This window comes from Podarcis muralis, chromosome 6 (genome assembly GCF_964188315.1).
Source record: "Podarcis muralis chromosome 6, rPodMur119.hap1.1, whole genome shotgun sequence".
In the NCBI taxonomy this organism is placed as follows: Eukaryota; Metazoa; Chordata; class Lepidosauria; order Squamata; family Lacertidae; genus Podarcis; species Podarcis muralis.
This window is the reverse complement of record NC_135660.1, coordinates 62,415,407-62,431,295: the sequence shown is the minus strand read 5'-3', so window position 1 is coordinate 62,431,295 and position 15,889 is coordinate 62,415,407. Positions and strand designations below refer to the sequence as shown.

Sequence of the window (15,889 nt, the reverse complement as noted above, 5' to 3'; positions counted from 1 at the left end):
GTTGTTGTTTACTATCCCATCAAAGTATAGGAGACAGTCTTCTTCCCTGAATGCTTTCGAGTCCCATTTGAGAAAACTGTACAACTCTGCAGCCTGCTACCCTAACAACCATTTTAAATCCTCCCTCTATTGCTTTATCTTCTTACATACAAGTAAATTTATCCTCCCTGACCATTTCCAAAGAGGGGTTAAGGCTGTCAGCCTGCTGCAAGCAAGGACTCTAGTGGCACTTTCAAGACTTTTTTAAGCTTTCGGAGAAGACAAGCCAGTTCGCCAGATAGATAAGGAAACCCTCTTATTTCCCCCCATTTTCTTTTAAGGTGCCACAAGATCTCTTCCTGCTTCTGCCCCCCAGATCCCCCTCGTGCGCGCCTCCGAGAAAAAAACAGCCTCTGCGCCTTGGCGTAAAAGCGCGAGAGGAAAACAAGGAACGCGGTTCAAACCATACCTGAACTTCTGTCCCGCTGGCACCGTGATTTTATTGAACTTGTCCATGCTGCCAGGCGAGGCGACCGCCTCGGACAAACGGGCATCCGAGTCGGCAGGGACTGAGGGGGGCTTCCCGGCTCGTTCCCGAGAGAGAAAGGCTGGATTCCCGCTGATGACTCCCCTGGCTGCTTCGCCTCCTCGCGGATCCCCTTAGCGCCGCCTTTGCGCGCGGCCCGCCAGGCGACTCCTCGTGTGTTGGGACGAGAAGCAAAACTTGCCCGAGCGCCCGGCCGGGTTTCATGTTTCGAGGGGGTCATGTGACGGAGCCAGCTTGGCTGGCAATAGGGTGTTTGTGCAAACTTGAAGCAGATCCGCACCTATTGGGCGTGTCCAAAACCACCCCCGTCTGGGGCTGAAGTCCTTCCTGACGTCCTGGCGGCTTTGCCTCGTGCGCCGCGGGCGTTTCATGCCAGGGATCAAGCTGGTTGCTGGGAACACTTCCTGCCACCGTCCCGGGGCTTTGAAGCGGCTGCTACCTGGAACAGTTTCCTGCACATTCTGCTGCCCTGAAAGGCCCTCCTCTCTTGCAAAGGGATGCCTCGCCTGTCCCCAACAACACACAAAGTTCGCTTTGCAGAGCCTCCATGTTCCAGTGCAGACTACCTCGGAATACCAGATATTGGAGACAAGAAACCGGGAAGGGTTCTTCCTGGTGTGATTCTATGAAGAGTTCTTCCTGGTGTGCCCGGCCGACTTGCTGTTGGAGAAGGAATGTTGGTTTTCTGTGGATCTGTGCCCACAGGACTCTCCTTATGCTCCTTCCATAAAGCGGGCTGCATCCAGACACCTTTGGAATCCCGTTTTTATTATTGTCGTAATACTTATATCTCACCTTTCTTCCAAAGAGCTCAAGGTGGTGTACATAGTTTTCATTCCAGCACCTTTTATCCTCACAACAACCCTGTGAGGTAGGCTGGGTTGAGGGGCAGTGACTGGCCCAAGGTTCACGCAGTGATCCTTCTTCATAGCCAAGTGGGGATTCGAACTCTGCTTTCTCAGGTCCTAGTCTGACACTCTTAACTGCTACACTGCAGTGCCTCTCTTTCAGTGTGGCGGATCTGCGCAGATTGCGCCTTCTGTGCTCATGAAAGGCAAGCATATTCTCTTCCGTGTCGATTTCAATGTGCGCGCATCATGCTTCCCATGATCATTTCATGGGAAATTTAAGATGCTGCATCTTAAAAAGCAGAGACATCACCTTGCCAACAAAGGTCCGTATAGTTAAAGCCATGGTTTTCCCAGTAGTGATGTATGGAAGTGAGAGCTGGACCATAAAGAAGGCTGATTGCAGAAGAATTGATGCTTTTGAATTATGGTGCTGGAGGAGACTCTTGAGAGTCCCATGGACTGCAAGAAGATCAAACCTCTCCATTCTGAAGGAAATCAGCCCTGAGTGCTCACTGGAAGGACAGATCCTGAAGCTGAAGCTCCAATACTTTGGCCACCTCATGAGAAGAGAAGACTCTCTGGAAAAGACCCTGATGTTGGGAAAGATGGAGGGCACAAGGAGAAGGGGACGACAGAGGACGAGATGGTTGGACAGTGTTCTCGAAGCTACCAGCATGAGTTTGACCAAACTGCGGGAGGCAGTGGAAGACAGGAGTGCCTGGTGTGCTCTGGTCCACAGGGTCACAAAGAGTCGGACACGACTAAATGACTAAACAACAACAACAACGTACACACACTTCCATTTACCCTGCATCCAATGTGCACCCACCACTGCTTGGGCAAGCGCTGTACAAACCATATCCTGCAGGTGCCCTGTTGTTTCTTAGGAAATGCTGTGTTTGAAGCATTTCTCCTAAAGCAACTTTGATGCATATTGGGGGGGGGGGGGGGGGAAGAATGACCAAGCTGTGTTTTAAGACAGTAATGCACACACACAATCTTAATCTTTGCCAACCGGTATCTTTCTTGAAGTGCCTATTCATTTGCGCTACCTCATTGCTTTTGGCACAGGAATGCTTTTGAAAAGAAAGTGTAAAGGGAGGGTTAACATGGGAATGCAATGTGCTGACCCCCTCCCTTCGCAGGAAAAGAAAGGTCACCCAGGGAGTGTTAGCAGCAAACACACACTGATCTAAACAAAGGCGAGGGGCTGTGAAGATACCGTGTAACGTGGCAACTGGATTTTGCAACACTACCCTTTGTTCCTCTTCGATGAGCAAGAACAGATTTTGCGAAGGAACTTGAAAAGTGAGGGGGCTGCATGTTAACACACTGTTAAACCTGGAACCAGGCAAAAACTGTCAGCTGATTGTGGTAGCAGCCACAGCAGTGGCTGGAATGAACTACAGCTTGTGTGCCCGCATGCTGAAATCTCGTCAGTGGGATGGTGTGTGAAATGGGTGAATACATTTCCTATTTTTAAAAAATACTTAAATAGGATCAGGATTTAGGATTTGGACTATGTTTACTGCATGGGGAGGAGGAGATGAACCATACCACAGTCGTGATGTACCCACAGATAGTTGCAAAGCTGCTATTTGCCTTGGAAGGAAAGCTACCAGTAGCACCAATGGCTGAACAGCAGTTTGGGAGTCGAATTTACATTGGGAGTCTGGCATAACTCAAACAGTTGGAGAGTTACAGAGCTCAAGTAGGACTTTTGGAAAAGTAAAGGGCCCTTGGATGGTTAAGTCCTGTCAAAGGTGACTATGGGGTGCTGTGCTGATATCGCTACAGGCTGAGGGAGCTGGCGTTTGTTCACAGACAGCTTTCCGGGTCATGACTAAACCACTACTGGCACAACAGAACACTTTTGGAAAAACAACAGGCAATGCACTTTCATTGCTGCTGGCCACTGTCATGTAACAGACTCACACACGCATGCTGTAAATTTAAAGCACCTGGCTTTCCCCATCCTGGGTACTGTAGCTGACTTCTACAATTCCCAGCAGCCTTAGAAAATTGCAGTTCCCAGGGTTCTTTGGGGAAAGCCGCGTGCTTTGAATGTATGGTGCGGACACTGAACCTGGGCATTCAAGTGCAAGTGCAGAGGTGTATTCAGATGGTTTCCACATTGCATCCTGACTGGGTGCTGTTGGGTACTTCCCCCTCATGCCCAATGGAAAGGAACTGAGCATAGCACCACCCGCTCTGGTCCCATTCTGGTCAGTCATGTGAGCTGAAGCATCTTGTAGGGTCATGTGAAGTTAAGATGCTTTGAGAAGAGTGCTTCCAGTCTTCACTGTAGTAATTGCACCATCCCTAATGCTGGGTCTAGGCACTACAGATCTTATCATGCTCTCAAATTCAGGAAGACGCTAAAATTTAAGCAGCTTCTTCAGTGTGCCTCCAACACCTGTTCTTTGCTATCTGAAGAAGCATACATGCACATGAAAGCTCATACCAATAACTAACTTAGTTGGTCTCTAAGGTGCTACTGGAAGGAATAGTTTTTTAAAAAATTATTTTATGTTATTTTATTTTGTTTTTGCTACTTTGTGTGCCTCTTGGAGTTTCACAATGTCACCACCTGGTTTCAACCATGAGGGTTTGAAACCTAATTCCAAAACGAATCATTTCTCTTCTTGTAAGGTTTTGTGACCTTGACAGATCCGTAAATGTTATACTGTAGCTTACTCCTCACAAATGTACAGTTCCCAGAACCCTAAACAAACTATGTTTCCCAGGCTTCTTTGAGGACAGTCATATGTGTTAAATATACATACAGTCGTACCTCAACTCCTGAAAGCTTTGGGAGTCTAACGTTCCGGCTCCCGAATGATCAAAAACTAGAAGCGATTGTTCCGGTTTTTGAACATTCTTTTGGAAGCCGAACGTCTGACAGGGCTTCTGTGGCTTCTGATTGGCTTCAGGAGCTTTCTGCAGCCAATTAGAAGCCGTGCTTTGGAAGTCAAACATTGAGGAAGTCGAACAGACTTCTGGAAGGGATTCTGTTTGGCTTCCAAGGTACATGCACAAAGATGGACAACTCCACCAAGATTTCTAATGCTGCAGGAGATGTGTTAAATTGTGTTTTACGATTTCAATATGTATGCGTTTTCTTTCTCATTCCCCTCACTTTTTCTTTTATTGCTCTTATATTATGCCCTTCCTCCTGATGCAAGTCCAGATTAATAGTAAGAGAAATTGGTGGTGGGGCGGGGGACGACGACCCAGCAGAAGGTTTTCAGTTTGATGCTTCAGTTACTTAAATGCCTCCTCTGCAAATGCGGCTCTAAAGGCAGCTGGGACATTTCTTTTTTGCACATTACAGTCCTGTAATGGGTAACTCAGTTAGCAGATTTGGAGTAATTAGGGTTCTTGCTGGAATATGACAGAGCAATCACATAAGCTCTCTGGACCTCAACCTGCTCATTCTGACCTGGCATTATTGAGGTTACTGTATTTTGCAGGATCTGCAAAATCTTCCAGTCCCAATATAAAAACAAGTTGTGCCAATGCACATCTAAGATTCCTCATTGGACTCCAGTTCCCCTTCAGTCCCAGCCAGCAAAACCAACGGCCAGGGATGTTGAGTGTTGCAGTGCAACAACATCTGGAGGGCCGCACGTACTCCTTTTAGGTAGTAGAGTTCCACTTCTACTAGGAAACACTGACAGTCAGAAGGCATTCATGAAAACAACACATTCTCATGCCGGATCTGTCTTCATGATTCACTTAGCAACTGTTCCAGCCACAGTTAATTTCCCTTGAGAACAAAATCGCAGTTTGGAGGTACAGTTAACACTTCTGCTTTTATTATTATTTTTAAATTATTTTGATTGCTTCTTCAGTCAGTGGGGGACTTTTGCTTCATATCAACTAAAAGGCTTGATTTTTTTGCCTTACCTGTTATTATGCAGGAGAGATAGGGAAGCGGAGGCTCTCCATACACTATTGGACTGCAACTCTAAAAATCCCTAACCATTGCATATGCTGATGGGAACTGGGGCCCAGAAAGAGCTGGTGGTCTGCAGGTTCTCCATCCCTGAAATACAGGTTCACCCAATGGTGCTGTGGAGGCCTGGATCTTACCATATGTGGATCATAACTTAGACCCTAGGCTTAACTATTAAGTAGTGGTTTGAATCCGAGACTTCAATATGGAACTATTTTTGTTTAGAGATAATGTATTGTTTTAACATCTCATTAAAGCAATAGATATATATCTATATTTGTTGTTGTTGTTTAGTCATGTCTGACTCTTCATGACCTCATGGACCAGAGCACGCCAGGCACTCCTGTCTTCCACTGCCTCCCGCAGTTTGGTCAGACTCATGTTAATAGCTTCGAGAACACTGTCCAACCATCTCGTCCTCTGTCGTCCCCTTCTCCTTGTGCCCTCAATCTTTCCCAACATCAGGGTCTTTTCCAGGGAGTCTTCTCTTCTCATGAGATGGCCAAAGTATTGGAGACTCAGCTTCAGGATCTGTCCTTCCAGTGAGCACTCAGGGCTGATTTCCTTCAGAATGGATAGGTTTGATCTTCTTGCAGTCCATGGGACTCTCAAGAGTCTCCTCCAGCACCATAATTCAAAAGCATCAATTCTTTGGCGATCAGCCTTCTTTATGGTCCAGCTCTCACTTCCATACATCACTACTGGGAAAACCATAGCTTTAATTAGATGGAGCTTTGTTGGCAAGGTGATGTCTCTGCTTTTTAAGATGCTGTCTAGGTTTGTCATTGCTTTTCTCCCATAAGTAGGCGTCTTTTAATATATCTATATATGTATCAGTAAAAATATTTTTTCCTGAAGTATTTCAAATGTTTTAACCAAGCAACATAGCTAAAGAAACACACAGCATAGTTTTATACATGTCTACTCAGAAGTAAACCATACTGAGTTCAATGGGGCACACAGCCAGGTAAGTGAGTATAGGGTTACTCTATACTTTGTAAAGAGACAGAAACATCTCCCTCTTTATGTCTTAGGAATGTAACATGAAGCTGGAAATTTGCTGTTTGAAAATGGTTTACCACAGAATTTTTTCCATTATTTGTGCAGCTCTCAGACCATGGAATATGAGTGATTTAAAATTTCCATTATTAGGATACCATGACACATAATGGCAGAGGAACTGGGTTTATTTTGTTGCATAAGAAAACTAAAAGACAACAACATTTTGTTTTCCCGTGTTTGAATGCGCTATTTGTGCCAGTTGTTTGTTGTTTTACAAAAAGACAGCGGGTTTATACCTTGTATGGGAGAACAGAATTTTGAATTTGCATTTCTTAAAAGTGAGCTGTCCAGGAGAAATAAATCTTAAAGACATAAAAGAGGTAAACTGTCTTCCCACTTAGACTGCAGTCTTATGCACTCTCATCAAGGAGTAAGCTCCATTTAACACTTGAGTAAACATGCACGGAAGTTCACAGTTAGTGTGCTAATTCATTAGTAATTGTGCTAATTAAAGACCGGTATTTCCAAATAAATGAAATTAATTAGAGAATGCTATGAACAACAAAACAGAATTGGAAAAACAGACAGGGGGAAATGTGCCAATGTGGAATCATTTGCACATTTCTCTTTTTTATGAAGTAGCAAAAATACAATTCTAGGTTGCAATGTGCCATTAAAAAAAATATAGTTCAAACTATCACTAGTTAGCTAAAACTGTTTTAAATTTGAGAATACTTTTCTCTTTTTGTTTGGGATAATACTTTAAGGCAATTTCAGCTGTGTTTTGTGACATGGCTTTTATAGCATGGGGCAATCATAGCAACAATCAAGCGTTCTGGTCCTCAGATTGGAACGAGGCCTGGTGTATGGCGACAGCACACTAGGCACAAATAACTTCAGTGTCGAATGCGAAAGAGATAGGACTTCAGATTACTTGATGCATCTGTTCAGAGTTTCCTTCCTTACAGAGCTTGAGAATCTAAATGTGCAGTTTCTTCATGCTTGAGTGAAAGGCAAGTTTCTTCTCACTGCTAAGGTCCAGGTGCAGTACTTTCTACCAGACTGTCTGGAAAGAGGGAAGGGTGGGGGTGGGGGCGGGGGGCTCAGACCTTGCAAAAATGGCAAGGCCTCATCTTTGTTATTTTACCTTGCATGCAGGGACGCGGACTTATAAAAAATATTGGGGGGGCCCGGGAAAGCTCATGAATAATAAATAAGCTCATGAATATGCAAATAAAGTGGCGCCGCCTCCTCGTGAGCGAATAGGGGAGAGCGTGCTGCGCCTATTAATCAGCTCCAAAGGAAATTGGGTGGAGCTTTTGCTCGGGAGGGAGGGCAGGAGGCATGCAGCCCGCCCCTCCCTGTGCATTTTGGGCTGGGGGAGGGGCGGCGATGGCGCTCTGCTGGAGGGGCGCCGGAGATTATTGGGGGGGCGGAGCCCCCCCAAACGAATTTTTGAGGGGGCTCGGGCCCCCTCAAGCCCCATGGAGTCGGCGCCTATGCTTGCATGGGGCCTTCTGGTTCAGATGAGCAGGGCAAATTGTTAATCATTCTAAACAGTGGTATTGCTGGAGATGGTTCAGGAGTCCTGCACCCTGGTTTTTTCCATCTTGTCTCAGATTGACTGCTCCCTCCAAAAAACTTTGAAAATAATCAACTTTGTTTTCTCCCCTGAAGTTTGCATCTACACATATAAATTTGCACATACAAATGTGTACAAAAGTGCCCTGCTGCTAAGATATGTTTACTGTGGCAGAATAAACCAATATAGGCATATATTGTATTGGGTTGCATGCCTCTGAATACATTTGAGTTTTCATGCTGAAGAATTTTGGTTTCTTTGCACTGGAATTGTAATTGTTTTGATGCACACATTTCCCACTCCACTGTGAGGATACAATGCATCATTTTGTAAAAATAAGTCAGTGCATGTGTAATTAATTTGAAGTCATTGGAGAATGTGCATAAATGTCAGCTGTTGTGCAGATTCAACAGATACCATGGTGAATAAGCAAAATTGAACAGCATAAACAGGGGACATTGTCAGGTGAATACGTTTAGTCTCCAAGTGATGTTGGGAAATGTGCATGACTTGGCAACATGAATAGGGCACTTCATGCATTACTCTTCCACTTTGCAAATTCCTCACTTGGATATTATGCATATTGGCTGCCCATGCTGCTAAGACACAGCAAATTCTCTGTGATGTGTGCTCAATATGCACAATGGCCACACATTCTGAAATCATGTTAACCCCATAATGTGTGTGTGTAGAATATATTCATATCCAAATGCATAGTTTGTTCCAGATACTCACAAAGAGGAAAAAAATTATGTATTTCCATAATTATAGACTTCTTTTATCAGTAATCCTGATAAATCAAGGAGAATATATTATATAAGAGTATATAAGAAAGAACCTTTGATGGGAATTCTGGAATATGACGGCTGATTACTTCCTGGAATTTCTTCACATGAAACTTCAGGCACTCCCAAAGATATGCTTCCTTCTCATTTTGACCCTACTGAATCTGAATTCCTACATCAGTAGTTTCTCAACAAACGATGTGCAATAGGAAATTAATGTACATTGGTACCTCAGGTTAAGTACTTAATTCGTTCCGGAGGTCTGTACTTAACCTGAAAATGTTCTTAACCTGAAGCACCACTTTAGCTAATAGGGCCTCCTGCTGCTGCCATGCCGCCGGAGCCCAATTTCTGTTCTTATCCTGAAGCAAAGTTCTTAACCTGAAGCACTATTTCTGAGTTAGCGGAGTCTGTGACCTGAAGCGTATGTAAGCTGAAGCGTATGTAACCTGAGGTACCTGAGGTATTACGTGTAACTGAAAGTCTCCCAAGCAATCGTTGAAACGGCCATGGAGTCATGGCTTTGTACAAAGTTACCAGCAAGTGCAACATGTGAGGAAGTTTTAAAAAGATGCTGTGGCACCATGGTTACACTTTATCTTCTAAGCGATCTTCTATTGCATTCTGGTAAATATAGGTGCATATTTCCTTCTCATAAGGAAGCAGTTACATAATGTGAATCACCACATGACAGACCCTTGTTTACTGATGGGAATGGCTGCCAGCAAATAAATTGCCCATACAAACACCAGCTGAAATAGGTTGTTGTTTTTTGTAACAAAAATAAAACAGGAAACTGGATACAAAAATCTTTAAAATGCACATTCACCAACTTTTTAGACCAACTAGAAACATTCTAGGAAAGAGCCTGTATGGGAGAAACAGGCTGCACGTACACTATACCTTTAAAGCACATTCAAAGCACATCCTCCTCCCCAAATAAACCTAGGAATTATAGTTTGTTAAGGGTGCTGGGAATTGTAGCTCTATGAGGAATAAACTCTGCAGCCATAGAGCTGGAAGTTGGGGGCTAAGCTAAGCTAGCCAAATCTTCCTGGGTACCAATCAAGGAATACCATGAAGCTTTAGTGAGTAATGTGCAATATTTTTTAAAAAATGTGAATATAAAATATGAAACATCTGTGTTCACCCTAACCTTTCCAGACATAACTCACATGAGTTACTGCTTAATGAGCACTGCAAGGGAGACTAGAATTTAGTACTTTGCATGTTGCAAAAACTGGTGTGAATCTTACAGATAATTGTCTGGTTTGGGCCTGTAATTTGGAAATATATTCTCAAGAAAGCGATATAATTATGGTGCAGTCACTGTGTTGAAAACAAAGACAGTTCTGGGCTTGAAATGTTTACAAAAATATGTTATTTTTCCAGGGTTCTTTTACCTACCTATGACCAATGTTTAGGCACTTAGAAATTAAGAAGATATTTAAATAGAAAATGTCCTGAATGACAAATATTGGAGGGTATTTTCACACAAGGGTCCTGATCAGAATTCTTTTACTTCAGAGCTGTTTTGCTTGAGCAATTTGATGTGCAATCCTATGCACAGATACTCAGAAGTAAACCTAACAGTTCAATGGTATTGAATCCTACATACGTGTGTATAGAACCACAACCTAAGACTTACTTTTATGTAGCAGGAAGTTTGCTGTCTGAAACAGCATCCATATACTTTCCCACCTTTATTTCATGTAATAAACTAACCTTTCTTTCCCAGTGTGGGGCATAAGGTTAAGGGTAAATGTGTATTCATAACAGATTCCACTTTCTCTTGAAGGTGTGCATTGAGTATGTGCGAGTGCTGGACACACCTGCAGGCTCAGATGCAAACCTTGCAACACCTGCAACTAAAAAAAGGGTAACCTGTCCTGTGTATAATTACACTAGCAAGGATTTTTAAGCTCAGACTTGCAAGTAAGGACACACGTCTAGCAAACAGGACTTCATTTGGAAATTATTAGAACAAGCTGGAAGTGATAAAAAATTAACATTATGGCATCATATGCCAATACTTAGTGAAGTATCAAATAGATGGTATTTAGTCGCACAATTAAGAAAAGAATATCAGGGATCAGAACAGACCATATGTGGTTTTCAAGTAAAGCTGAATTAATAGAGACTGGGTTAATTTGTCTTTCCTTTAGAAGCTGTATCATTTGTAAATACACTTTTGACTTGCTTTTTAAACAAATATTTCTTCTTTTGATAATGGTACATTTTACGGTTTATAGGAAACCATTTATGATGTTTAGACCATTTATACATCCATATATTAACTTATGTGTTACATATATGTGTGTGTGTGAATATACTTAATGTACTTAATATATTTATAATGCAGAATTAAGAACAGACTAATATAATTTTATCCAATCTGCTGCTTTGATACGGAACTGATCTTTATTTTTTGCTTTTGCTTTTGTCTTGTTTTTCAGTTTACCTTGTGCATGATTGAATCACAAAATAAAATAAACTCATAGTGTTTATGGCTGATGTAGGCTGATATACCCAAACGAAAGGTGGAATTTAAATGAAAGATTGGCAAGGCCAATCCAGTTTGTTCTAATCCAAACACAAAATAAATATAGCAGTTTGGATGAGGTTATGGTCTGATTCTCTTCTATGTAAAAAAGAGGGGGGGGAATGAAAGGAGGATATTAAATTAAATATGAATAATACAAAATTAACTATGAATTGCAACAAAACATCTGTCCACTTTGTGAAGGCCAAAAAAGTGAAAACTTACGGCTGGTCCATTATAGAGAATCTGTTCATCTCATATTCTGATAAATTCTGAAAGAGAGAGAGAGAGAGAGAGGTGTTTTTGTAGGGAACAGCCAAAACAAATGAGGAGTTAATTGAAACTGAGTTTCACTTTAGCTGGAGAACAGTTAGATTACTCTGTGGAGTTAAGTAATCATATTCTTTTAATGCCACTGAAGGATTAAGTCCTGGTTACTTATTAACTCTTTATTACTAACACCTGGTGATACTGTGGAGGGGAAGTGGCACATGTTGTACAGCGCAAAATCTTCCCAGGAATGTGGTGCATAAGAAAAACACACAGGTTAATGAATGATCATTAAAACTGCAAGCAAGAGGATGAATTGGATGAGTCTCCTTTTTGGAGCTTCCACAGAATGTCCACTGAGGCTCCAGGAGTCTTGCAATCCTTGAGCGTTTGAGGGGAAGGAGAGGCGCCAAAGAACACTGCTACTCAGAAATGAAGGCATTCAGGGCTACCCATACTTCCACTTGCTAGAAGTGGAAGGCACAGGTCCAAAGTTTTCTGCTTGTCCCATACTTTCTAGGCATGAGTCCAAGCAGTTTTCCATTTGCCCCACTGCTTTCCTCAGGAAAACTCACTCTTTACAGCTGCATAGGAGCAAACACCATTCACCAAGTTTTATGCTCATGAATGCATCACAGGATGCCACCCAAGTATTGATTTCTACCTGTGGAGGCCGCATCCAGTGTCCCTCCACTCTGCCATTGCTGTTCAGTGAGTCTTTGCCCTTGGCCCTGACTCCTCATCTATAGAACTTAACATCACCAAACCCAGTTTTATTCCTATTTATTTAGAAGATTTTTTTTTGCCTCCTCCAGTTGACCTATTGGGTTGCCGTATCATTAGGATTATAAATATTACTATTGCACACAATGACAAATTTGTATTACTGTTATCACTCATACAAATAACATATATTTTGGCACAGACTTCAGTGTTTATTTGCAGACCCTTTCAAACCGAAGACAGCAACGTTCTGTTTATAAAGTTTTCATTGCATTTTTTATCTTGATGTAACATAAGCTTGAGCGTGTTATTTTTACAAAATTTATAACCATCTGTCTACTTGCACACAAGCTGAATTTGATAGATTTACCATTTCTGCTGTGTTCTAAAAGCAAAAAGCAGGGTGAACTTCAAAACAGGGCTTTAAAACCCCAACTTTATCACAGAAAGCATGAGAACCAGATAGCATGGAAAGCATGAGTTCGGTTCCTTAGATAAGATAACTTAAGGAAGTTCATGTCCTCCCTGCAACTACCCATGCCCCCCCAAACCTTTCCAGAAGGTCAAGGGCCCTTCCTGAGTGATGTAGGATGAGACATGGGGAGGGGCAACTTTTGTTCTGTAAAGTACCTTAAGTTAACTAGTCTTCAGCTGAAATCCATGATTTCTGCCGATACAAATCCAGAGTGATAGTCATGTTGAAGTTCTGCAGTGAAAGCAAGACTTACTCTTTGGACATCTAATATATTGATTGTGGGGTGAAGGTTGGCACATACCTATGCACAGGTAAACTCACAATGGGTTTAGAAAAACAAATTGCAGTCTGTCCGAAAGGCCAAGAAATGCTAGAGGTGCTGTCAGTGGGACAAAGCCCAAAGGTATGGTAAGTTCAGTGACCATGCACCTCTTCAGTCTTCCTAGCTTTGCTGTTCAACAGCTGTAGTGAGAAAACAAATAATCTTGACCAAGCTCAAATGAGCAAAATTAAATCTGATTATTTCTAGCTCTGCAGTTTCAGCCTTAGTATGTCTTTGCCTATGTTGTTAACTAATGCTGACTTTCAGGTCAGAAGCAGAGTGATCTTGTTGCCTCACTGGTTTCTGAATATTATTAACATTTTGTAAATCCTGGTTGGGATGTTTTTTGGAGGGGAGGGGGAGCAACTACTAAGAAAGTTTGGTTGGGAGAGTCCATTTTTGCACTGAGCTTTACCTCCAGGCCTACTGTAGACCACTGAACTCCACATGCGGACCCACCAAAAAACTGTAATCTTGACTTCACCTTTAAATCCATGCTTCACCAATAACCCTGCCTGGGTAATATAATGTTTATTTTCAAGAACTGGCAATCCTGTTCTCTTCACAAGTGTGGAATGGAATCCAGTCCAGGTTCTGAAATCAAATCTGGAATATTGCTGGCTCAGCTAAAACTGATTTCAGAGTGGAACTAAGTGTTTCCACCAACCCTCAACCCATATATATATATATATATATATATATATATATATATATATATATGGCATATGCAGTATCTCAGCAAAACTGTGTATCTACAGACTGTTTTCAAATTCAAATGTATCCCTGCTTCTCTTATGATTCTTATCTGCATTAGGAAAATGTGGCATTTCAGACTCTAGAAAACCATCTATATTTAATACTAATCCTGTAATTATACTGTAAGACAAAACAGAAAACTAGTTTCACACACTGTATGTACCATAATTAGGGGATGCCTGACTAGGTCTCGAAATCAGCAAATTCCTATGAACACACACACACACACACACACACACGTATATATGGATAAGGAAAGGGGCAGACAGCTTTTTTTCCTGCCTCAATTCATGTGCCATTAAGATCTGCATGAGAAGCAGAAATTTAATGGGTAGAGCTTCCCCCGCTTGGCTGGTACATCAGTTGCACCTATTCCTGATATGCTCAGACCTGACTATGGTCCTATATGTATTAGTTACATCTCAATTTGACTACTGTAACATGCTCTATCAGGATCCGCCTTGCAGATTTGTTCCAGTCTGGGTTCAAGCCTGTTATGAGTCACTTGTAAAGGATGACTTTTACAGAAAGCAAGACAGGGGGAAAGGAACCTTGCTCCTGCTTTTTGCTCTTTCACTCTCTCCGCAGCTTTTGATACCACTGAACATGGTATCCTCCTGGGCTGGCTCTGGGGAATGTGAATCAGGGGTGCTGTGCCACAGCGATTCCAGTCCTACTTACGGGACCTATGGGATGCGGGCAGTGGCGTAGCGTGGGTTGTCAGCACCCGGGGCAAGGCAAGTAATTTGCGCCCCCTAACCCGTGGATTTGCGCCCCCTAACCTGTGGATTTGCCCTAACCCCAGATGTTGCGCCCGGTGCGGCCGGCCCCCCCTGCACCCCCACGCTACGCCACTGGATGCGGGTGGCGCTGTGGTCTAAACCGCTGAGCCTCTTGGGCTTGTCAATCAGAAGGTTGGCAGTTCCTATCCCTGCGGTGGGGTGAGCTCCTGTTGTTCTGTCCCAGCTCCTGCCAACCTAGCAGTTTGAAAGCACGCCAGTGCAAGTAGAGAAATAGGTACTGTTGTGGCGGGAAGGTAAAGGGCATTTGCGTGCGCTCTGGTTTCCGTCCCTGTGTTCCGTTGCACCAGAAGCAGTTTAGTCATGCTGGCCACATGACCTGGAAAGATGTCTGTGGACAAACGCTGGCTCCCTCAGTCTGAAAGCGAGATGAGTGCCACAACCCCGTAGTCACCTTTGACTGGACTTAACTGTCCAGGGATCCTTTACCTTTCTTCTTTTTATACTTACGGGACCAAGTCCAGAGAGCAGCATTGGGAGAGTGCTTTTTGACTCCCTAGCAGTTCCACTATGTGGTGCCACAGGGCACTTGTTTTAACCCAACTGCTATTTAACATCTATATGAAGCAGCTGGGAGCGGTCATTAGGAGTTTGGGGGCACAGTACTGCCAGTATTATGATGATACTCAGGGTTATTGCTCCCTAACATCTGACTTGGGAGAGCCCATCTAGCAACGCCTGGAGTCCGTGGTAGGATGGATGAGGGATTTTTATTTATTTATTTATTTTTAAATTGGCAACCCAGGAATTACTACAATACAGCTTAGTATAGTCACTATTCTGATTCAGATCAGAAATTGAGGTAGTATTTGTTAGGATTTGCCAAAACAATTTACCACCAAAAACTGGAAATAAAACAGTTACTATCATTTGGACAGATTGATTTTGGGAATTAACATATTAGATATCCTTCCTATAAAACAGAGTGCTTAATGTTTGGAAAGTCTGGGTTCACTTTGTCAAACTTTATGATTATTCTAGAAGGATTTTTGCATTCATCTAGGGAGTAATTAAGGATTTTGTTGTGCAGTTAACTATTATTAATAATAACAACAATCATTTTACTATTTATACCCTGCCCATCTGGCTGGGTTTCACCAGTCACTCTGGACAGCTTACAACATGTATAAAACCACATCTAGTAGTTAGATAAAGGTAAAGGTAAAGGTACCCCTGCCCGTACGGGCCAGTCTTGACAGACTCTAGGGTTGTGCGCCCATCTCACTCTAGAGGCCGGGGGCCAGCGCTGTCCGGAGACACTTCCGGGTCACGTGGCCAGCGTGACAAGCTGCATCTG

The 15,889-nt window shown here is 42.9% G+C and overlaps 1 protein-coding gene across 4 annotated transcripts in view; it reads right to left on the bottom strand.

The window, feature by feature from the left end:
- BLNK (B cell linker) overlaps positions 1-15,889 on the bottom strand; it is a 102,867-nt gene that overhangs the window by 46,261 nt on the left and 40,717 nt on the right. For 3 of the 4 annotated variants that reach the window (XM_028729845.2, XM_028729843.2, XM_028729844.2), the window contains exon 3: positions 11,472-11,518. In XM_028729845.2, coding sequence (XP_028585678.2) covers positions 11,472-11,518 — 47 coding nt within the window. Of the gene's footprint in view, positions 1-448; positions 756-11,471; positions 11,519-15,889 lie in introns of those variants that run through there. The other variant, XM_028729847.2, reaches the window with a different exon arrangement.